This window comes from Homarus americanus, unplaced genomic scaffold, assembly GCF_018991925.1.
Source record: "Homarus americanus isolate GMGI-L3 unplaced genomic scaffold, GMGI_Hamer_2.0 scaffold58237, whole genome shotgun sequence".
NCBI classification, from domain to species: Eukaryota; Metazoa; Arthropoda; class Malacostraca; order Decapoda; family Nephropidae; genus Homarus; species Homarus americanus.
This window is the reverse complement of record NW_024751891.1, coordinates 515,669-539,021: the sequence shown is the minus strand read 5'-3', so window position 1 is coordinate 539,021 and position 23,353 is coordinate 515,669. Positions and strand designations below refer to the sequence as shown.

Below are 23,353 nucleotides of genomic sequence, written 5' to 3'. Positions count from 1 at the left end.
TTGTTATTATGCATGTAATTTTTGCCTTCCTTTGTTTGTATTACATGTGTAATAGTTTGAAATTTGACCACTAAAATGGGGTTCATTCGAATGAGGGAAGATCAGAGAGAGCATGTAATATTAAACGTAGAATTAGCTAAAATTAGCGAAAGTAATTCTCAAAAACATTAGTGAACGTACATTTTTATCGAAGCCATGTTTAGGTAAAAATCGCCTCAATGAACAAGTTGTTAACTATAAATTTTCTAGATTAAATTACTATGTTAAACAAGTTAAAATTGGATGAGCAAATTAAATCGTTAAAGAAACTCAATACTAAATAATCGTAGGAACAGAATAAAATCACTGAGAATGTGAGGTCACGCCTACAATAAGCCTAGAGTTGCCCGCACACATGACTCAATAATAAAAAATCGTAAATAAGCCTCGAATTAACGCTTTTTTACCCTTAAGATATATTTAAGATTCAATTTTATGTCCTAGAGTTATTAATAACCGAAAAAGGATGCCGAAATACTTGATGAAATAATTTAGTAGTCAAATGAGATTCCCACATGGCCTTGCGGGACCTCAAGCCTGTCGTCTAAGGCGGTGGTCCCCAACCTGTCGCACGGCTCCGTTGAACCTTATTATGGAGCCCGGAAGGTTTATTAGAAAATTGTGAAATATTTGGGATTCTTTGTAGGGGTGAAAACAATAAAACTATTTAATAACTTGATATGATTTGAGAGAGAGAGAGAGAGAGAGAGAGAGAGAGAGAGAGAGAGAGAGAGAGAGAGAGAGAGAGGTTTATCCGAGTCCGTCGTGTATAGGACTTGCATATTTACCCGACATATTTTACAGTGTGCATAGATAGATATGGAGTTATATAGAAAGAAAAAAAAAAGAAAGAAAAAATACAAGATAAATATACAGGCAAGATACAGAATAAATTGTTAGGACGTAGAATTACAAATAAATAAAATAAATAAAATAGAACACAATGCCATCCACTATCCCTGACTCCACATAATAACTCAACATGGACAGAGTGTCGGTAAAACTGAGATTGCCAAATACAGCACCAACGCCTCCTACACCAGCCAACCTTCCCCTTCTCATTATCTATATTGAAACAGTCGGAAGATGTCGACGACTGACGAAGCAACAACAATAGGACCACGTGTAGAGATGGAGTCGAAATTCACTGCCGTTGATTACACCATATTTGGTCTCATGTTGGCGGTGTCTATAGGAATCGGGATCTACTGTGCCGTGAAGAGTCGGGGGAAGGAGTCAACGCAGGAGTATATGCTCGGGGGGAGGAACATGTCGCCCTTACCTGTGGCCATGTCACTTCTGGGTGGTGTTATATCATCGATATCTATACTAGGTGAGTGAGGGATAGTTATTGGCCAGTGCCTCGTGGGACTCTCTCTCTCTCTCTCTCTCTCTCTCTCTCTCTCTCTCTCTCTCTCTCTCTCTCTCTTTCTCTCTCTCTCTCTCTCTCTCACGGAACACCCCTTATCCCATTTCCGTCTTAAATTAAATAGTAAGCAAATTTGAAAAAAGTAACGGATGTCAAGTGATAAGTTGTTCAAGACGACAGAAAAAAAACACCGTAATATTCACCAGCAGAAAGTTATTTAGACCAAAGAAAATGAACTTCACTCCGAATGGGCTTCAGTCTTAATGGGCCCCAATTCTAAGGAGCTTCAGTTTTAAGTAGCCCTCAAATGGATCCCAATCAAAATGGTCTGTAAGGTTAGGCTGGTGTATGTTTAGACGAGGAGCCACTTAGCTGGTGAACGTTCATGAGGTCATATGTATACTTGTTTATTTTATGACACTCGTGCACTTATTTGGCCATTGTACCTCAGGATGATGCTGATTATTGTAAAGGTGTTGGCTACTCTTTCTTTCTGTAGAGTTTATACTATAGATATCATTGTGGTAGGAGATACACAGAAACACACAAACACACTGCTACTACTACTAATACTACTAGTACTATTACTGCTCTACTGTCACTTAAAATCTGACGCTCATCCAGCTATGACACAATGATATGAGTTATTAAGGATGCCACCTTCGTTTGTGAACTCTGAGATGACTCAAGAGGCAGATGCGGTACCGGCAGGGCCGTCCACAGATGTTGCACGTGTGGAGGGCTACATCTAGTGAGGGAAGAGCGGCGACAGCGTCCTTCCGGCGTTGGCGCTTGTCTGCCTCATTATGCAGTCGGGCTAGCTCAAAAGTTTTGACACCTTCTCGTGTGGTGCTCCTCCAAGCGTTACGGTGTGAAGTGATCGTCTACCAGTTGAGGGGGTTTGTGTTAAGACTATTCTTATACCTTTTCCGTTGCCTGTCAACGTTACGTTTACCAATCGGTAGGTGACTGTAAACTAGCTGCATTGGGAGTCTACTCCTCGTCCATGTGGGTAACATTGCCAGTCCAACGTATTTGTTCTTGGATAATGGTAGCCTCGGTGCTCCTACAGTTAGTGTCAACGAGAATACTACCATTTGTTCTCTTGTCTTCCGAGCGAACTCGGGGGATGGAACGTAGACTACGTTGGTGAAAGTTTGGGAGTGCCTTCATGTGCCTCTTGCATGTGACGCATATCTCGCTGTCATACAGCAGGGTGGGGAGGATTACTGTTCAATACACGTGCAGCTTTGTAGATCATTTTAGCTCTGAAGACACGGGTACGGAGTGTGCTAAAGGCTTGAGGTTCACATCAGATCCGATGTTGAATCTCTTCATCGATGTCTGCGGTGGTGGACAAGTGGAAACCGAGATAATGAAACTGGATAACATTAGAGAGGCTAGTACCGTTAAGCTGGATGGATGATAGAGGTGTGTCTGAACCAGGGGCAGGCTGAAAGAGAATCCGAGTCTTACGAACATTCACCTCAAGGCTGAAGTGTGCATGCACATCTGCGTAGGTGTTCAGGATATCCTGTGGGTAACGTTCATTATGAGCGACGAGAGTGAGGTCGTCTGCACACTGAAATTCACTGATGGAAGCGGCCGATACCTTTGTTCCTGCCTGGAGTCGTCTTATTTTAAAAAGTCCCTTCATCCAGTACTGGATGTCCACCTCGCAGGCTGAATTGGCACTAGCATTAGTAGGGAAGGCAGCCAAGAAAATGAAAAAGAGAGTTAGCGCCAGTACGCATCCTTGTTTTACCCCCGTTTGGATGGGGCAGAACTCGGACTGGGTGCCATCGTGTAAGACAGTGCCGTTGAAGCCAACGTGTAATTGCCTCACAACGGCAAAGAATTTTGATGGACAGGCAAAACGACTGAGGGTACGCCAGAGGTCTTCCATGTTGACCGAGTTCTTTGCATTTTTCCTGTATCTGGCAGGCAGCAAAGATCATGTCAGTGGTACCACGTGCTGGTCTGAAGCCACATTAAGATTCTGGGAGGAAGTTTTCCTCCTCAGGAAGAAGTCTGTTTAATAGGACTCGGGCGATAAGCTTGCCGGCTACGGACATCAGTGAGATCTTGCGGTTGTTGCCACAGTCTGACCGGTCTCCCTTGTTCTTATAAATATTAACGATGTATGCGTCTTTAAGATCTTAGGGTATTTCCTCCTTATTTTATATATCCTTTAGGATTCAGTGGAGACAGCTGGTAAGCAGAAGTCCTCCTGCTTTATACACCTTGGCTGGGGTTTCATCAGGCCCTGTGGCTTTGTTATTTTTCATCTGCTTGGTGGCAGTATCTACCTCATCCAGGGATGGAGGATAGCTAAGGTGGGTCAGCTGTGGGTGGTGAGGAACCTGCTGGGTAGTCAGGACATCAACATTGGTGTTTCAGTTGAGCAGCGAATGGTAGTGTTCTTTCCAGTGCTGACGGATGCTTTCTTTATCTTAAATTAGGAGTTAATGTAGAATGAATGGATGGGGGCCACGCCATGAGTAGTTGGGCCACATATACTTTTGGCAGAATTGAAAAAGTTCATGCATCTTGTGTTGATCTGCAAGTTTTCCGTTTCACGTGCTTTATTTTTCAACTATTAGTTCTTTAGACTGCAATGTTCGTGCTGCTCCACCGCTTTCTTCGTGTGGAAGGTATCAGCTTTGGTCCGAGACTTAGGGTTGTTCTGCCAGTCAATTAAGGTAGCACGTTTATCATCGACGAGTTCTTTGATTTCCGGGCCATTTTCATCAAACCTATCCTCGTGTTTTTTTTGATCAGGCCGAGTGTCTCGTTGCAGGTTTCTGTGATGACAGCTTTGATGCCACCCCATTCAGAACAGGGATTTTGGTAGTTTGTTTTTGGGTTGTTTATCAGCCCATTGTTGAGCTGCTTTCTGAAAGCATGCAATATTGCTGGATCCTCCAGTCGAGTGACATTAAAGATTGTTTTGGAGACTTGTTGCCTTCGCTCTTTTGGGGCGACGTGAAGGGAGAGTTTGGCTCTGATGAGCCAATGATTTGTATCACAGTGGTCTGAGCCACTCATAGCTCGAGTGATGAGGACATCTCGGCGATCTCTTTCTCTGACAATGATGTATTCAATGAGAGGCCATTGTTTGGATCGAGTGTGTTACCAAGAACTCTTGAATTTGTCGGCCTGCCTAAATAAGGTGATTGTGAGGTTGTGTGTAGCACACTTGCTGAGGAGAAGCAAGCCGTTGGGATTAGACTTGCCGACTCCATTTCTCCCTCTGATTCCCTGCCATATGTCAGCATCTCTGCCAACTCTGGCATTGAAGTCACCTAAGAGCACAGCCCTATCTTCTCTGGGGATAGAGGTTAGCACTCTGTCAAGATCAGCATAAAAAGCCTCCTTGATGGCATCCTCTTCATCCAGTGTTGGGGTGTATGTACTGATGAAGAAGGCATGACGTGAGTGATTCAGTGGGAAATGGAACGTCATGAGGCGCTCGCTGATAGCAACAGGCATTTCAGTTAACCTATGTAGGTTGAATTGCAAAGCCAATTCCATAAATGTGGTTTCTCTCCACAGCAATGCTTACCCTCCCAAAAGAAGGTATAGCCGGAACCCGTTCTGTGAGTCGACCTTCGTCTGGTAGTCGGGACACACTAATGGCTGCTATGTTGATGTTATACTTAGACAGCTCTTTTGCCACAGGGGCAGTTCTTATTTCAGGACTCTCATTTTTGCCAGTATCCAGAAGGGACCTGACATTTCATGCAGCGACCATAAAAGGTTGTTTCGTTTGTTTTTGCTTTGATCTGTAACTGTGATTATCTTTTCACCGCATTGGGATGACTTTACGGGGTGCGGTTGCCCAGTCAGTTTGGTTCTTTAGGCACTATGTTTAGGGCACTTTTTCTATCCCCCTCTCCATGTGGGGTGAGTAGAGTAGCTCCTGGTAAGGGCTGCTCAGTCGCACAGACAGCCTACATCCCAGTCCATAAACGACCATCTTATCTGTGCCGCCTATGTGCAGAGTTGTGGCTAGAGACTCCCGGCAGTCATCTCTGACTGTTTCCGTCTCCACTCGTCTGTCGCCATAGGACTTTTGGGGGATAAGGTTTTAATGATGATGAGAGGTATGGTGAGCTAGATGATGGCTGCTAGTGAGTTGATTTATGTGGTGAGGCAAGAGCTCAGGCTGCATTACATACTAGAAAAAAATATATATAACTATCCTGCTAAGCTCCAATACCTGGAGCAGATCAGCGTTAGTCATTTGTAAGGTATGCTATTTAAGAGAAACTCCTTCCCCTCCCTCAGTCATATCATCAAGGATGGCGCAGCTTAAGAAATAATGATAATTTTGCCACTATGTATCTCTATTGCTAAGCCAACATGTCCACAATCCGACGAGTTAACTCTCATTGTTATTGCTCAAAGGTTTTAGTATTTGACTGGGCTTATATAGATATTGCGGGCGCCATAGACCAACAGAATGAGCCAATATGAAGAAGACCTCCTCCACCACTCATTGTTTTGCCAGCTTCCATGACTTCATCTACTTCAACCAAGAGCTGTAAGACTTCAATGGCTTTCACTTGAGAATTCATAAAAGCAACTGACTGTCAACCAAATCAAAATTTCCAATAAAACCTTTGGGTTCCGAAGTTTCATTTCTCAGCTTACAATCTTCTTTAGGGCATGCCACCATGGGTCATCTAAACCATTTAAGCATTCACCAACGGCATCCTGTCTGGCAGAAAGTCGGGACCTACGTTTCCTTAGCCTTATCAATAAGGCTGGGAATATGTTGACTCATCCTTCATCGGCATCAACGTCGATAACACTGCTCCTGCTTACACCGCCCTCCCTCAACACTACTGTCACCATGGTTACACATCAGCTTACACCTCCCTCATCAATACTATACTGTCACCATGGTTACACATCAGCTTACACCTCCCTCATCAATACTATACTGTCACCATGGTTACACATCAGCTTACACCTCCCTCATCAATACTATACTGTCACCATGGTTACACATCAGCTTACACCTCCCTCATCAATACTATACTGTCAACATGGTTACACATCAGCTTACACCCTCATCAATACTATACTGTCACCATGGTTACACATCAGCTTACACCTCCCTCATCAATACTATACTGTCACCATGGTTACACATCAGCTTACACCTCCCTCATCAATACTATACTGTCAACATGGTTACACATCAGCTTACACCCTCATCAATACTATACTGTCAACATGGTTACACATCAGCTTACACCCTCATCAATACTATACTGTCAACATGGTTACACATCAGCTTACACCTCCCTCATCAATACTATACTGTCACCATGGTTACACTCATCAACTTCTTTGACCCTGGTCCCGCATCCATCTTCACACTGGGTCCCAACTTCTTACAGGCAGTGAAATTCACCAAATTCTTCGGCGTCAATATTGTGATAATTAGAGCAGGAAAAAGCAATTTAGTCCTATCACGTCCGTGTGGTCTTAAGAACTTTGGGCTTCCTGTGTCTAGCTTTAAGAATATATACACAACCTCTATACTTCCTAAAATAACCGATGGTTCCCTTGCTTGTTTTTTTTTATTGTTCCACAACAAAACCCACTATAGAGAGTGAAGATAAGTACATACGAGATTATTTTCCAACCTTCTTTTAGTACCTATCAAGAGGCACTCAGTATACTAGCCTTTTCAACTCTCTCTTTTCTTGGTCATGACTTCATCTGTCAATTTGGCACAAAACTGTCATGCTATCACCATCGTGTGGGATAACTAGGACGCGGGCATTAAATCAGGCAACGACCATCCAAATTTCACAGGAGCGGTGTTTTTTTTTTGTTTTTTTTTTAAGGGGATTAGCCCACCCGGGCACAGGTCGCTGACCCACATCGGGGCCAGGAGGGCGAAAATGTAATAATAATAATAATAATAATAAATAATATTAAATAAAATTTATAATAAAAATAAAAATAAAATATTAATGGTAATAATAATAATAACAACACTGTGATAATAATAATAATAAATACAAAGAAATACAAGAATGAAAAAATTCAATAGTGAAAAACGCTATATGTATGTCGTGCTGTCATGTAAGAGAAGCAATTAAGACCCTACAATTGTGTGTAAATGAGGCAGAAAGTCAGATCAGTAACCTGGGACTTGGTCACAATTTTCGTGATGCCATATGGCAGCAGAGTCTACCATTAGACAACACATTATGCTGCCAATATCTTCCCAGGCGGTAGTACCTCCCTGTTTGGTAGCTGCCTACGGGGTGAGTGTTGACCTTCTCTCACCTTAAAACCGAACCCTGGTTAACTCACCATGACTTGCAAGAATAATCCTTATCCTCAAGAAAATGAGCAATAAAAGTTACAATAAATATACAGATGAAACGTCATACTTAGGAACTGGCAACCAATGAAGACTTTATTAGATAGATTAAGTGTATGTCATTCCTGTTTACTTTTGTGTTGAGTTGTTGCATACAGGTACTTCAGACACGCTTTCTCTAGGGTAACATTATAGATGTCTTATTCAGATAACATCACAGAGGTTATCTTCTGCGACGACGTACATAGACGTTTACCCAAATGTAACGCCATCACTTCATCAGGTAACTCCACAGAGATGTACTTCTTTGGCACACAGCTGGCCACCTCCCTCCTGGGCTTCATCCCCGGCACCATCTTCCTCAACCAAGTGATGCTGCCTGTCTTGTACAACCTCAAGATCGTCTCTCTCAACGAGGTGAGTATGAAGCCTCGGGTGTTAGTGTTATGATCTACTGTGATTCTCTGTGATTCAACGTGAGTCTGCTGTATGAGGCTTTGTGGGTATGTGAGTAAGTGTGTGACAGGTAAGGCTATGTGAGTCGGTGTAAGTCTATGTGTGTGAGTCTGTGTGAAGATATGTGAGTCTATGTGTATGAGACAATGTGAGTCTATGAGTATATTGGATAGTTATTTGACTTAAGAGATGCGTCCGATCTATATACTTAATGTTATTCAAGAATACTCTGAATCCTTCCAAGAATGTCAATATTATCAACATATTAAGTACAGCATAAGTAAACCATTCACTAGCGCTTACGTTATTCATCAAGAGTCATACATTTCAGGCCTTTGTATACAAAAGAAGGTACATGAATAATGAAGTAGAGCCGTATATTGTGTTTTCCAGTATTTAGAGATAAGGTTCAAGTCCAGAGTTCTACGCACGGTAGGGACGGTGTGTCAGATGGTGGTTAAAACGAGCCTCATGGGGATGGTTTTGTATGCTCCCTCGCTGGCTCTCTCCACCGTCACCAACCTCTCCACACTCAGTTCTATGATCATTATGGGCGCCATCTGTACTTTCTACATTACCATTGTGAGTAATGGAATATTATTCTCTTGGTAATAATTATGATTTTTGTTAACAGTAAGTGGAACCCATATTTGTAGAGGAGAATGTCTTGTAGGGTTTCTCAGGCAGAGTTGTCTGAACATACACACACACACACATACACACACACACATACACACACACATAAACACACACACACACACACACACACACACACACACACACACACACATACACATTTGTCTCGCGTCACTTGTGTATTATTGTTTTGAATAACAGTTTTATTTGGATAATAGAAATTAAAACTAAATTGTAAAATCACTATTTTTTACAAATGAACAGAGCAAATCAGCTTATGGTAAATTACCGGTATATCACAATCAAGTTACATCTGACAGTTATTGTAAAATATCACGTCTATGTTATAAATCTGTGTGCATCTGGGAAGTCTACGGGTATTGTTATACATACAGGATGCAACACGCTTAATACAACAGGGAGATGTACAAGCTATGTGTACATAAGGAAAGGCAGGCGGTGGTATACACATAGGATACCCATTGTTTACAACCTTGTGTACATCAGGGAGGCGTGAAGGCTGTGGTGTACACGGACGTCATGCAGACCCTCGTCATGTTCCTGGGTGTGTTGGTGGTGGTGATCATCTGTTGTGTCGACCTCGGGGGTCTTGGTAACATGTGGAGGATCGCTAACGAGGGCAACAGGATTGAGTTCTTCAAGTGAGTATAGAGTCCATCAGCAGCCCTGTCTTAAAGAGTCCAGAGACCATCAACAGCCCTGTCTTAAAGAGTCCAGAGACCATCAACAGCCCTGTCTTAAAGAGTCCAGAGACCATCAACAGCCCTGTCTTAAAGAGTCCAGAGACCATCAACAGCCCTGTCTTAAAGAGTCCAGAGACCATCAACAGCCCTGTCTTAAAGAGTCCAGAGACCATCAACAGCCCTGTCTTAAAGAGTCCAGAGACCATCAACAGCCCTGTCTTAAAGAGTCCAGAGACCATCAACAGCCCTGTTTTAAAGAGTCCAGGAGTCTATCAGCAGCGAATGCCTTAAAATTTATATAGTCAAAGAGTCCAAAAGTAAATCTGTAGCCATTTACCTGTAAGAAATTTGGATATAATCTGATCTGCAACTAGGAATAACTAGGCTCCAGCTGATCTACAACCTGCAGTAACTAGGTTCTATTAAATCTGTAACCTACCCACAGCCTGGACAGCAGCCCCTTCGTCCGTCACACCTTCTGGTCGACCTTTGTCCTTGGCTTCTTCGTGATGATTGGTAGTATTGGTCTCAACCAGGCCGTCTACCAGAGGTTCGCCTCCGTCTCCTCTCTACGTATAGCTAAAAGGTTAGGTTATGAGATAAGTAACTTGCCCTTAAACATGAGTGTCTTGTTGGAAAGGTGAGTTTTATTTCTCCTAATTAATCCTAACATAACCTAACTAAACCATATTTATACTTAACCTAAGCCAATGAGCCAATGAGTCTATTCTGATTCAAGAGAGTTAACTTAAACCTATCCTAACCTAATCTAACCCAACGAAAAGTTAGCCAAACTTTTAGGTTGGGTCAGGTTGGGTTAGATTTTATATAAAACTATAAATTTATATATATTATGATGAACATCATCATTCATGGCCACTCAGAGGTTTCCGAAAAAAAAAAAAATATATATATATATATATATATATATATATATATATATATATATATATATATATATATATATATATATATATATATATATATATATATATATATATATATATATATAACCGGTCGGAATTCTCTGACTTAAATAGTTGGGGTTTTGAGTGTAGTGGATGGCAATGCAGTGGAAGCGCCCCTTTGAGAAAATCCCGAACCAGCACAAACACAATTAATTTAAAAAATATTCTCCGTGACCCGTGGAAAGATAGCACCTGTGATTGGGGTAAATGAGATGCACTGTAAAAGAATGACACTTCTATTCCCTCCAACACTACAACCACAATCAATAATGGTACACCAACATTTGCGCACCTCTGAGCATGGCTTAAAACACTACACTGGGGAACAAAGGTTATACATGATATCAAAAATAGGTAGAAATATTAAATGCCTTATGAGAAACTACTAAGGTAACAGTGCTACTTACACCAGAATGAGGAGCTCAACTGAAAACAGTTCCCTCGTTATCTTACATCACTTAGTGGCACATAAACATTAGAAAAACAATAGTATCAAAATTATTAAGAAATAAATGAACAATGCCTTAAGGGCATCCAACAAAATAATATCAGTCATTGAGAAATAGTATCAAAAATATTAAGGAATATTAACTACACACAAGATAATATCAGTCCCTGAGAAAATGTATCAAAAATATTAAGAAATATTAACTACACACATGGATCAATCATAGCCTGTCTGCGATGACCCACAAAATACTACAATCCTAACTGTCTAATAACCCAAAAGGTGTAACTACTAACCTGCCAAGGAGGCCGGCGTTTACAAGAAACCAGAGAAAATCACTCATGACCTATAAGGCAGGTGGGTGCTCCGCTGTTTTTGTCAGTACTTTCTCTAGCTTTCACTAGCTTTCAACAGTCATGAATCTTTTTCTCCACCAATACCTGTAAACATGAGTCACACATATGTTCCGAAGGCACCAGTACTATCTAGGAATGTTAAGAAAAATGTAAGGAAAGCAAAGAGACTATGAAATCAAAATAGCAAGAGAATCCAAGGCGAATCCCAAGGGATTTTTCCAGGTATATAGGACAAAGGTCAAGGACAAAGTTGGGCCTTTAAAGTCAAGGAGGGGGAAGTGATAAATGGCAGTGAAGAAATAAGCAAAGCGTTGAACAGCTACTTATCAGTTTTCACAGAATAAATTTGAGATGAAATTCCAGAGGTGGAACTGATATTTAAGGGAAAGGAAGAAGAAAAATTAAAGAATATCACTATCAGAAAAGAGGATGTTCTTAAGAAGCTAAATAAACTAAAGAAAACAAAATCCCCAGGGCCGGATGAAATTTTCCCTCGAGTCTTGAAAGAGTGTAGGGAACAGATTAGCGGACCACCTTGTAAACTTATTTACAAAATCATAGACACTGGAGTTGTGCCAGACTTGTGGAAACAGGCAAATGTAGTACCCATATTCAAAAAGGGAGACAGAGCATCAGCGTCAAATTACCGGCCGATCAGTTTGACGTCAGTAGTGGAGAAATTTCTTGAACAGATAACATCCGATCACATTTAGAGAAAAGCAAATTAATCTACGACTCTCAACATGGGTTTACAAAGGGAAAATCTTGTCTAACAAATCTGCTAACGTTTTATAGGAAAGTCTTCGAGGTAGTAGATAATGACGAAAATTACGATGTTATTTACTTAGACTTTAGCAAAGCATTTGACAGAGTACCGCATCAGAGGCTTCTGAGAAAAATTAAGGCTCATGGTATCGAGGGGAAAGTTTTAAATTGGATAAAATCATGGCTCACCGATGGAACGAAGAGGGTCAGCGTAAATGGTGTTAAATCTGAGTGGGGCCGTGTAACCAGTGGGGTTCCCCAGGGGTCAGTACTAGGCCCACTCTTGTTCATAATCTACATAAACGATCTAGATACTGGGATCAGCAGTGACATAAGCAAGTTTGCAGATGACACCAAAATAGGGCGGCAAATTAACTCAGGGCAGGATGCAAATGCATTACAGGAGGATCTAAATAAACTGCAGGGGTGGTCTGAAAAATGGCAAATGAAATTCAACACCAGCAAGTGCAGCGTACTTAATATTGGAAGAACAAATACTTATAATGTATACAGCCTTAATAACATCAACCTAGAGAAGTCGACTTGTGAAAGAGACCTAGGGGTACTTGTAAGCCTGGACCTACGGCCTAGAAAACAGTGCGTTAATGTTCGAAATAAGGCAAACAGAGTATTGGGTTTTATATCTAGAAGTGTAAGTAACAAGAGTGCAGAGGTCTTATTGCAAATATATCTTACGCTAGTCAGGCCGCACCTCTATTATGCGGTTCAGTTCTGGTGCCCCTATTATAGAATGGATATAAATTCACTAGAGTCGGTGCAGCGAAGAATGACAAAAATGATTCCGGGACTTAGAAACCTTCCATATCAGGATAGGTTAAAGAAACTTAGCTTGCATTCCCTAAAAAGACGAAGAGTGCGGGGAGATATGATAGAAGTATTTAAGTGGGTGAAAGGAATCAATAAAGGGGATATAGATAAAGTTCTTATAATATCCGAGCAGGATAGGACTCGGAGCAACGGATTCAAGTTGGATAAGTTTAGGTTTAGGAGGGAGATAGGAAGAAACTGGTTCACAAATAGGGTGGTGGATGAGTGGAACAAGCTTAGCAACTTTGTAGTAAGTGCGGGAACTCTGGAAAGTTTCAAAAGGAGGTTAGATAGATTCATGGATGATAGTGGTAGTAACTCTCGACAGGAGCTGCCATGCACAGGCCAACCGGCCTATTGCAGACTCCTTATTTTCTTATGTTCACTCCAAGCCCTTCACAACTCTTACGTCTCGCGTGTGAAAATCAATCATGAGGAGCGTTGTTTTCACACCTGGACTTGGTAAATTCGAAACTCACCTTACCACCATTTCCTGTAACATGCATCACACATATATTCAGAGCACACCCATACTGGGGAGATAAAATGTCTCTAAGTACCCACTGGACTCCTGGTCTCACTGCGTGACCGTTCCTTCACTCAGACTGCCTCAGTTTTACACTCAGTACATCCATGGACGGGAAGAGAGGAAAACGTCAGCAGGTGACCCTGTCCAGCTGAGGGAAGGGTTCTATATTCACGTCCGGTAGATAATATTTCTAACTGACTGACTGTGGGGAGATCTGATAACCCAGAACGATCATCAACCAAGGGTGGATGCTAGTCCCACGTAGTTTAGCTGTCAGGGGCACTCGTTCACTTCGGGACGTCCCAGCTAAAACCTCGTTAACCAGTGACAAATCCGCTCCGATCGTTCCACCCACGCTCAAACCACTTCAATCGCGTCAATCGTGTGGGCTCTTCATCAACCCTGCAATAAACCCTCTGTTAGCTATTGTTAACTTCGTCTCTGCCCTATCTAAATCCTGTCTGAGATCGAATAAAACTTACTTGCAAACTGCTGAATGGCGTATGCTTAAGGAGACCAGACCACGTGATCGTTTTTCCTGCGCGGACGCGCAGAGAAGCATTCTTCTGAGCCGACCGCTATCGTCTAACTGAGGCCCAAGCCCGGGAGGAATCCTCCAAGGCAAGCCTGCATAGTGACGTCATCTTTCGCAAACTAAATAGCTTCTTTGGGACACCCGTAACATATTTAGACTGAGAAACGATCTATAATAACTTTAAATTTAATAATAGTCCCTTAATTTCATGATTCGCTCTCATTAATTCGGTAAAATACATTTAATATTGTATAGGCCTAGTTCCAGATGCTCTCACTACGTATGGGTAAGGTTTGTTGGCGCTTAGCCAACCTGCCACGTGGATTTGGCTGACTCAGCATATCGGTTATTTACGTACTAACGTCTCTAAACATCACACTAAAATTTCTGAATATTACAAATATATATATATATATATATATATATATATATATATATATATATATATATATATATATATATATATATATATATATATATATATATATATTGCAGGCTGAGCATCTTCTTCCTGGTTGGGGTATACTGCCTGTGGACTTTGTTCTTTCTCTCCGGCTTGGTTGCCTTCGCCACCTACAGCACGTGTGACCCCCTCACTTCCGGGAAGATCACCAAACCAGACCAGATCCTCCCCTTCTTGGTGACCGACAAACTGAGTCACCTTACAGGACTCGCTGGGGTGTTTGTGTCTGCGGTGTACGGTGGTGTACTGAGGTCAGTGCCTTTCTTACTTGGACTTTTGTTACTTTTGTTACCTGTGTTACTTGTGTTGGTTGTTTTGCGTGCTACTTGGACCTATGTTATTTGTGTTGATTGTTTTGCGAGTTACCTGGAGCTCTGTTACTTATGTTGTGTCACTTGTGACATGTGAAGTGTGTTACGTGTTACCTGTGACCTATGTTATTTGTAATATCTGAAATCTGTGAACTGTGATATTTAACATGCGTTTAACAAGTGTGTCTGTGTAAATTTTGTAACCAGTAACCTATGTTAACAAATACCTGTGTTATTTACTGTATGTTAGGTGTGTTGTTACCTGACGAGGACCTGTGTTACTAATGTTACCTGTACCTGATTATGGTAAAGTTGTATGGTCATAAATAATGTTTATATTTGGTAATAATGTTATACCATACTTGTACATCCTCCACCACACACCATCATCACCATCATCCACCACACACCATTCCCACCATCCTCCACCACACACTATCACCACCATCCTCCACCGCACAACCTCACCACCATCCTCCACCAGCTCTCTGTCCTCCACTGGTAACTCTCTCGCCTGCATGATCTGGGAGGATTTCCTCAAGCACAGGCCATACTTCAGTGGCCTCAGCAGTAAGAGTGCTACCAACGTCGTCAAGATCATCTGTAAGTGTTTTTACCTGTGCATGGCTGACTTCCGTTTACCTGTGGCTAATTTCTGTTGACCTGTCGCTGACCTTTGTTGACCTGTGCATGGCTGACTTATGTTAACCAGTGACTGACTTCTGTTAACCTGTGGCTGACTTGACCCGTGACTGACTTTTGTTGAAATGTGACTGACTTCTGTTGACCTGTGACTGGCTTCCGTTGATCTGCTACTGACGTCTGTTGACCTGTGACTGACTTCTGTTAACTTGTGACTGACTTCTGTTAACTTGTGACTGACTTCTGTTCATCTGCCGTTGAATTCTGTTGACCTGTGGCTGACTTCTGTTGACCTGTGTGTGTGTGTGTGTGACCGCCCTCCCCCTTTCTCAATCGTTTATTCATTCCTAAGAAAAAATGATCAATTTGTCTCATATGTTCTAATGATAACTGAATAGTCTCATAACCTAACCTAACCTAACAAAAAATCTTTAATTAGTATATTTATTCTAGCATCCTTCACCGGGGTACTGGCGGTGATCTTTGGCTTGCTGGTGGGCAGTTTAGGGAATGTGTTTCACGTTATCTTCAGCATCACTTCATCTGTCATTGGACCACTGGCTGGACTTTACGTGACTGGCATGTGTCTTCCCTGGGTCACAGCTAAGGTATGCGATGAGATGTGCTCTGGGATTCAAACAGCCTCCCACTCTTACTTCCCTCCCAGTCTTTAGAGTCAAATTCAACCTAATCTAGCCAAGTTTATCTTAATCTAGCTAAAATTAAGACAATCTTGCCAAACCTAAACTAAACCAAATGTAAGTATTCTAATCTAGACGACCTTACCCTAATCTAAGCTAGCCTGACCCAATCACACTTAACCTAATTGTTCTTATTAGGTCCCATCAGGATAGGAGTCCATTATAAACACGGGTTCATAATGAGTGAGGTTAGGTTAGGTTAGGTTAGGCTAGGCTGGATTAGGTTAGGCTAGGCTAGGATCTATTACCCATGGGTCATATATGAACAGTCACTATATTAATCAAACATTATATGGTATGTGTCTCTATGTGTATTCTTAAGTTAAAGGCAGGTTTGGCAATAAGTTATAAGTAATAATAATAATAGTAATGATAACCAAGATTGTAGAAATATTATCACCTCAAAGACAAATGCAAAGTTAACGTGCAGTACATATCACTACAGGGGGGCATTGTGGGTATTACCGTGTCCATGACGTATGGTTTGTGGATAGTGGTGGGTAAGTTCATCCGTGGGGGAGGATCACCACCTCGTCTGCCCCTGTCCACAAGCGGGTGTCCGGAAGCCTTGTTCAACGCCTCCGTCAACGCCTTCCTCAACATCACGACAGTGGGAGATTCTCACCTGCCCACTTCTACCCTGAGTGATGGTCTGCTACCCATTACCACACTAGCCAACACCACTGGACTGGAGGGGTGAGTACTGCGTCAAGAACATCTTCATTCTTCACACATCACGTTAAAGACATTCCTTTTCCGTCCATGTCTTTCTCCTCTAATACTCTCATTATTACATAGCTAAGTTAAGGATCCCCGTCTTTCTGATTTCCGGTGTAACAGACAATGTAAGTACGAACAAAGGTCACTAATCACCTCACCTATGTTTCCCCTTCATAGGACACTGTGTCATGTTTACCTCCAATAGTTCACCACAAGTATATAAAAATAATTTGTCACTACGTGGAAATAACTATAACTGTACTTTAAACCGGAATATTACTGGTGGTTCTGAGTCAAGTTACATATTGTTAGCGTTGATTACTGTATGAGACAGATATTAAGATGTTTATACGCTTCGTCAGGTCCGCGGCCAAGACACCCTACGACGTCTCCTACTGCTACTCCGGCACCATCTGTATGATAATGACCATGGTGATAAGCAGCCTTGCGTCCCTGTGTACAGGTGAAAGCCAATCTTGTTACTACTACTAATACTAATATTATTATTATTTGTTTTAAATATGGCCTCCAGCCTCCCCCAATAGCCACACCTTCGCCGCCATTTTGTTACCTTAATATTAAATATCCTAATATATGAGTAGTTATCCTAGCTGTCTTGAATTAGTTGAGCGGCAGATCTATGCGGCATTCAGTGATTGTAGCCTCAGTCAATATCTGCAGCTGTTAAAGGCTTTGGAGCCGAAGCTCTCGTTCCCCTGAGGCAGATCAAAGCCGAACGAAAGAGAGAGAAGGACAGTCGACATCTCATCCAAACTGTAACATAACTTCTGTGCTGCTGCTTCTGTTCGATCACCTCCGCGAGTCCGGCATAGAAACATCTTGCATTTGGTCCCATCCCACCAGAGGTTGTGAACACTAGAGGAGTGAAGGTGCCTTGATCAACGTTCTGAATTCTCTCCCCGTATTCCATTATCTTGTCGTTCTCGTTCCTCCTGTGTGCAGCATCGAGAGCTAAGTTACGGTGACATGCGGGCATGGGATCAAAGATCCTGATGTTGAAGAAAGCTCACTGTCCCAGATTCCAGAATCCTCGAGCACTGACGTCAACACGTTCTTCGTTGGATGTGTTTGAAGTCCTATGTTGGAAAATCTCACCGTCGAATGGAAGGAGGGTCGATTCTACCCTGACATCACGGCAGATTTCCTTCAACATATTTGCTGTGAGATCCCTTACTTCGTCATGCCTCATGCATATGAAGCCCCCTTTCTTGCACACCATGGCGTGATCGGCGTCATAGAAAGAACCACACATGCATTGGGAGGGCAAACCTTCCACTGGCTTACCGTACCTTAGAGCATTGGCATCTGTAAATTCTTGTTTATTGAGACTGAAACCATTTGCCCTTATCGGTAACGTAGTTAACCAGTTCGAGGCGCCCACCTCCTGCGCTATAGCTACTTTTTTTTTCAAATTCTCTGGTACTTGCAACAACAGTTGCTGCAACGTATCCCTTTGGCTGTGCTGCCGTTCTGTTGTAATGGACCTTCGAATCTTGTTTACTTCGCTGGTATCCACCTCCCCTGTTGCGTTCTGAGCTATTATGTGGTCCGTAAGGGCTGCCATGAGCTTAACTGAGTTTTGATATTCGGTGGCAGCAATCTCCTCTACTACTACTACTACTTCTAGTGTTACTATAGTATGTTCACTGGACCATTACAAATGAGTACTGGGGTCACTTTGCACTTTGGCAGCTGATTGGCTGGCAAAAGGAGACTGGAAAAGTCGCTACAGCTACAGCTCCCACTTTATTATCTCTCTATACCTCTTTCCCTGTCACACTAACCCATCATTCTTTCTTAGTATGATTCATTTTCCTTCTTTACTTCTCATTATCTTGTTCAGTATGTAATAGATGTTTATTTGTAGTGTATCTGAGTATCCATGTACACTCACTATGTATGTAAGTCTCTGTGTATACGCACTATGTACGTATGTATGTCTCCATAAGAACATAAGAAAATAAGGAGTCTGCAATAGGCCGGTTGGCCTGTGCCTGGCAGCTCCTGTCGAGAGTTACTACCACTCTCTATCATCCATGAAGCTATCCAGCCTCCTTTTAAAACTTTCCAGCGTCCCAGCGCTTACTACAAAGTTGCTAAACTTGTTACACTCGTCTACCACCCTTTTTTTCTAAGCCAGTTCTTTCCTATCTGCCTCCTAAACCTAAACTTACTTAAATCCGTTGCTCCGAGTCCTATCCTGCTCGGATATTATAAGAACTGTATCTATATCCCCTTTATTAATTCCTTTCACCCACTGAAATACTTCTATCATATCTCCCCGCACTCTTCGTCTTTCCAGGGAATGGAAGTTTAGTTTTTTAAATCAATCTTGATATGGAAGGTTTCGAAGTCCCGGAATCATTTCCGTCATTCTTCGCTGCACTGACATCAGTGAATTGATATCCATTTAATAATAAGGGCACCAGAACTGAACTGCATAATCGAGGTGCGTCCTGAATAGCGCAAGATATAATTACAATATGACCTTGAAATTTAAATGACAAAATAGGGCGAGAGTTGTAACAATTGATGTAAGCAAAATTTATTAGATAATTCACTTTCGAAAGACACGAAGGAAATGCTTCAGTGGAAATGACATAACACAACACCAAGATAATCCAATTCAAGTGACATGACAATTATTTAAAATTCATCAAGAGGACATGACGCAACACATATCTTTAAAAATATTTAATTTACTTGAAACAAAAGCTTTGAAAATAATGTCGCACTTAAATTTTAAAATATCATTAAATTAGAAAATAAATAAATAGATGGCTTTCTCGTCCTCACCTGGAGACAATAAGAAATTAATGGCTTAATAGAGGTACGGATAAAAGGCTGGAACTCACAGGTATTAAAAATGGTTCAAACTAATTATGAGACACAAAAACATCAAAATTACCCGAGACACAAAAAAAAGAAAATGGGAAATTTCACACTATCTTTGTTCATTCGTGTGAGTGACCTGAGGTGATGTTTAGTAGTTAGTGGAGATGAGAAAATGAGAGAGATAGAGAGATATTCTTGCCTCTCACTATATATATATATATATATATATATATATATATATATATATATATATATATATATATATATATATATATATATATATATATATATATATATATATATGTGTGTGTGTGTGTGTGTGTGGGTGTGTGTTTCTATTTAAGTCAGAATGACATGTTCTTGTATTTGTGTCTGCAAGATATGTGCTTTGTGTGTGTATGCATGTGCATGTGCGTACGTGTATATGTGTGTGCACTGTGTATACAAAACTCCCACATTTGCATACTTCCTTCCATACAGAATTGGTTGGTCTTCACGGACGCCGGGGACCGCCAGTAAAATTTACATGTGAACGTGGAGGAGAATAATAGTGGCTACCTGAGGCATACAGTCTCTGCTCCACAACACCGCCATTATTCTTGCATCTTAGTCATTTTTTTATTTTTATTTACTATTCTTTTTTGCTGTGAGGGATGATGTTGTGACTGTTTCTTTGTTTTCAAAATGAGGAGTATGTTGTGTGAGCGGGCTGTGTACCTTTTAGTCTGTCAGTCTGTCTCAAAAGGTGTTATCCCAATAAAGAACAACTTCCCTCCTACTCAAAAAGGATCATCTATCAGTCATGTAAGGAGACGCACACGCAACACACCCCCAAAATTGCCAGAAAACAACAGCAGACATATTCTTTAGTCTGCTTTTACTCATGAAAGTATAAAGCTTTGTTGTCCATTATGCTTTCAGCAAGAGTAAAGAGGACCATCTGCCAAGTTTTGAAAGCACAATCATGTCTGTGAGTGAAGTTTGGAGACACTGGTTAGTCCACACAGGTAACAAGTTATCTCTCTCTCTCTCTCTCTCTCTCTCTCTCTCTCTCTCTCTCTCTCTCTCTCATAAAGGCCGAAAGTCAGAAACTAAATTAAATGTCTATAATGATGAGGCAATTTCATAAGTCTTCTTGTGTTTCACTTTTCTTAAATACACTTGCACACACTTATACATACATACACATAAACATACATACAGACACACACACACACACACACACACACACACACACACACACACACACACACACACACACTATCTGTCCCTTACTGTTTCGTCATCGTCACCTTCACCTGTCACTCGTAATCAGATATAATCTGAAGCACATAACAACACTTATCTTTCTCACCGTGCTGGTGGTCATGGGGGTGGGCCTATGGTGGTCCTGCGTGCTGCAAACGGCCCTCTTCAGCCTCCGGGAAGACCGGCGTCACACCGGCCAGGTAAAAAAAGTAATCCGGTGGTGTCTGGCCAAAACCTAGAGCTGAAGAGCAGACGACTCTTGGCTGGCAGCTGCCATAAAATGGAGGGCCGAAGAAGCTAAGTGGGACCCACAAGATGAGGAAGAGGCAAATGTAGAGGACCACCAGAGAGAGGATGACCTCTGGTGGGAGGTAACTCCTCTACACTGCCAGCAACTATACCTGGAGAACGAAAGTCTCCAAGAGAGACTCCTGCGGGCATATAAAGAGAAGCACGAGGAAGATGAGGCACTGAAGGTGTTGTGGCCATAGTGGGGGTTGCCACTTTTCTTTTCAAGTTCTCTGGCAATTGCAGCATCAGGTTTTGCAGTTTATAACTTTGGGTGTGCTATCGTTCTATCGCATTCGACCTTCGAATCTTGTTTAATTCATTGGTATCCACCTCTCTTGCTGCATTCTGAGCTATTGCGTGCTCAGTGAGGGCTGCCGTAAGCTTGATTGAGTTCTGATGTTCGGTGGCTGCAATCGCTTACATCCCATTCCTTCCAGTCTCGGTGGTAGTGCAAGGAGTGACCTTTCTGCTGGGGTTAAGTGAAAGTGTTTCACTGGTGTTGGAATGAAAATGACGCTGATGGCTTTTTCCAGAGGGTGGAGGAGGGGTCCAATATCAGGGATAGTGCGCATCAGGTAATTCCAGCGATGCTTGAATCCATGAGTGAAAGCCGAAAAAGCCGCACGTGGCTCTATTTTAGCAATCAGACACAGCTTGGATTTCCTTCACCCACTCATTTACCTTTCCCATTACGTACTCGGTCTTGATATCGTTAGTGCCGATTACCGCACCTAGATGTCTTTCGCCGTAGTTCGTTATTATGACCTCCTTTCTCTGACTTCAGTACTACTATTGCTACTACTACTATTACTAGTACACCTACTACTTTTACTACTACAGTATTCTATTTCTGAAAATATGATATATTTCATGGAATATTTATAAATAAAATGATAACTTGGAGCATTTTCAGGACCAAATCACCCCAAGGAGCTGGTGAGCGGCACTATCAACCCGACCTGTGAGAAGCTTTACGTGAAGCTCTGGAAGTCATTCGGGGGTCAAGGTGAAGCCTCTAGCACCAGGCACCGTGAGCTACAGGTTGAAGAAAGCTCTATGAAGATGCTGAACTCTGATTCACCCCCCCTGATCCCCCTAACAACACCCTGAAACACTTCCCTCACCCTACACACCTCCCTCACACTCAGACCTCCCTCACTCCAACATCTCCCGCACTTGCACACACCTCACTCACCACCACTCTCACCCCTACACACTTCCCTCACTCCCTTACATCCCCACACACCTCCTTCACACCACACACACCTCCTTCACATCCCCACACACCTACCTCACATCCCCACACACCTCCTTCAACCGCCACACACCTCCCTCACATCCCCACACACCTCCTTCAACCGCCACACACCTCCCTCACATCCCCACACACCTCCTTCAACCGCCACCACCTCCCTCACCCCAACACTCTCTCTCACCCAAACTCCCTCACCACACCTCCCTCACACACCCCCACACACCTCCTCACACCTCCCCTCCCACCCCACCTCACCTCACTCACCCCACACCTCCCTCACCCCCCCCTCACCCCCAAACACCTCCCTCACCCCCCACACCTCCTTCATCCCCCACACCTCCCTCACCCCCAAACACCCCCCCCCACACCTCCTCACCCCCACACACCTCCCCACCCCCACCACCTCCCTCACCCCACACAACTTCCTCACCCCCCACACCTCCCTCACCCCCACACACCCTCCCTCACCCCACACACCCCCACCCCCTCACCCTTCCCACCCCTCCCTCCCCCCACACCTCCTCACACCTCCCTCACCCCCACACACCCTCCCTCACCCCACACCTCCTCACCCCCACACACCTCCCCCACCCTCCACACACCCCTCCCCCCACACCTCCCTCCACCCCACACCTCCCTCATCCCCCACACACCTCCCCTCACCCCCACACCTCCCCACCCCACCTCCCCACCCCTCACCTCCCTCCCCCACACCTCACCCCACACACCTCCCTCACCCCCACACCTCCACACTCCCCACCCCCACACCCTCACCCCCACACACCTCCCCCACCCACACACCTCCCTCACCCCAAACACCTCCTCACCCCCCAAACACCTCCCCTCACCCCCACACACCTCCTTCATCCCCACACCCCCCCCAC

At 42.9% G+C, this 23,353-nt stretch overlaps 1 protein-coding gene across 2 annotated transcripts; it reads left to right on the top strand.

The window, feature by feature from the left end:
• Positions 1–1,138: 1,138 nt before the first annotated feature.
• On the top strand, positions 1,139–22,376 carry LOC121854867 (sodium-coupled monocarboxylate transporter 1-like). Of its 2 annotated transcripts, XM_042349670.1 has the most exons (11): positions 1,139–1,372; positions 8,041–8,174; positions 8,607–8,795; positions 9,357–9,511; positions 9,999–10,139; positions 14,478–14,696; positions 15,241–15,359; positions 15,852–16,006; positions 16,545–16,795; positions 17,182–17,282; positions 22,128–22,374. In XM_042349670.1, the coding sequence occupies exons 1-11, from the start codon at positions 1,171–1,173 to the stop codon at positions 22,322–22,324; spliced, it is 1,863 nt and encodes a 620-aa protein (XP_042205604.1). In that variant the 5' UTR covers positions 1,139–1,170; the 3' UTR covers positions 22,325–22,374. The 2 variants fall into 2 exon arrangements, with proteins under 2 accessions (XP_042205604.1, XP_042205605.1); XM_042349671.1 differs by lacking the exon at positions 8,607–8,795 and having other exon boundaries at positions 22,128–22,376.
• Positions 22,377–23,353: the final 977 nt, after the last annotated feature.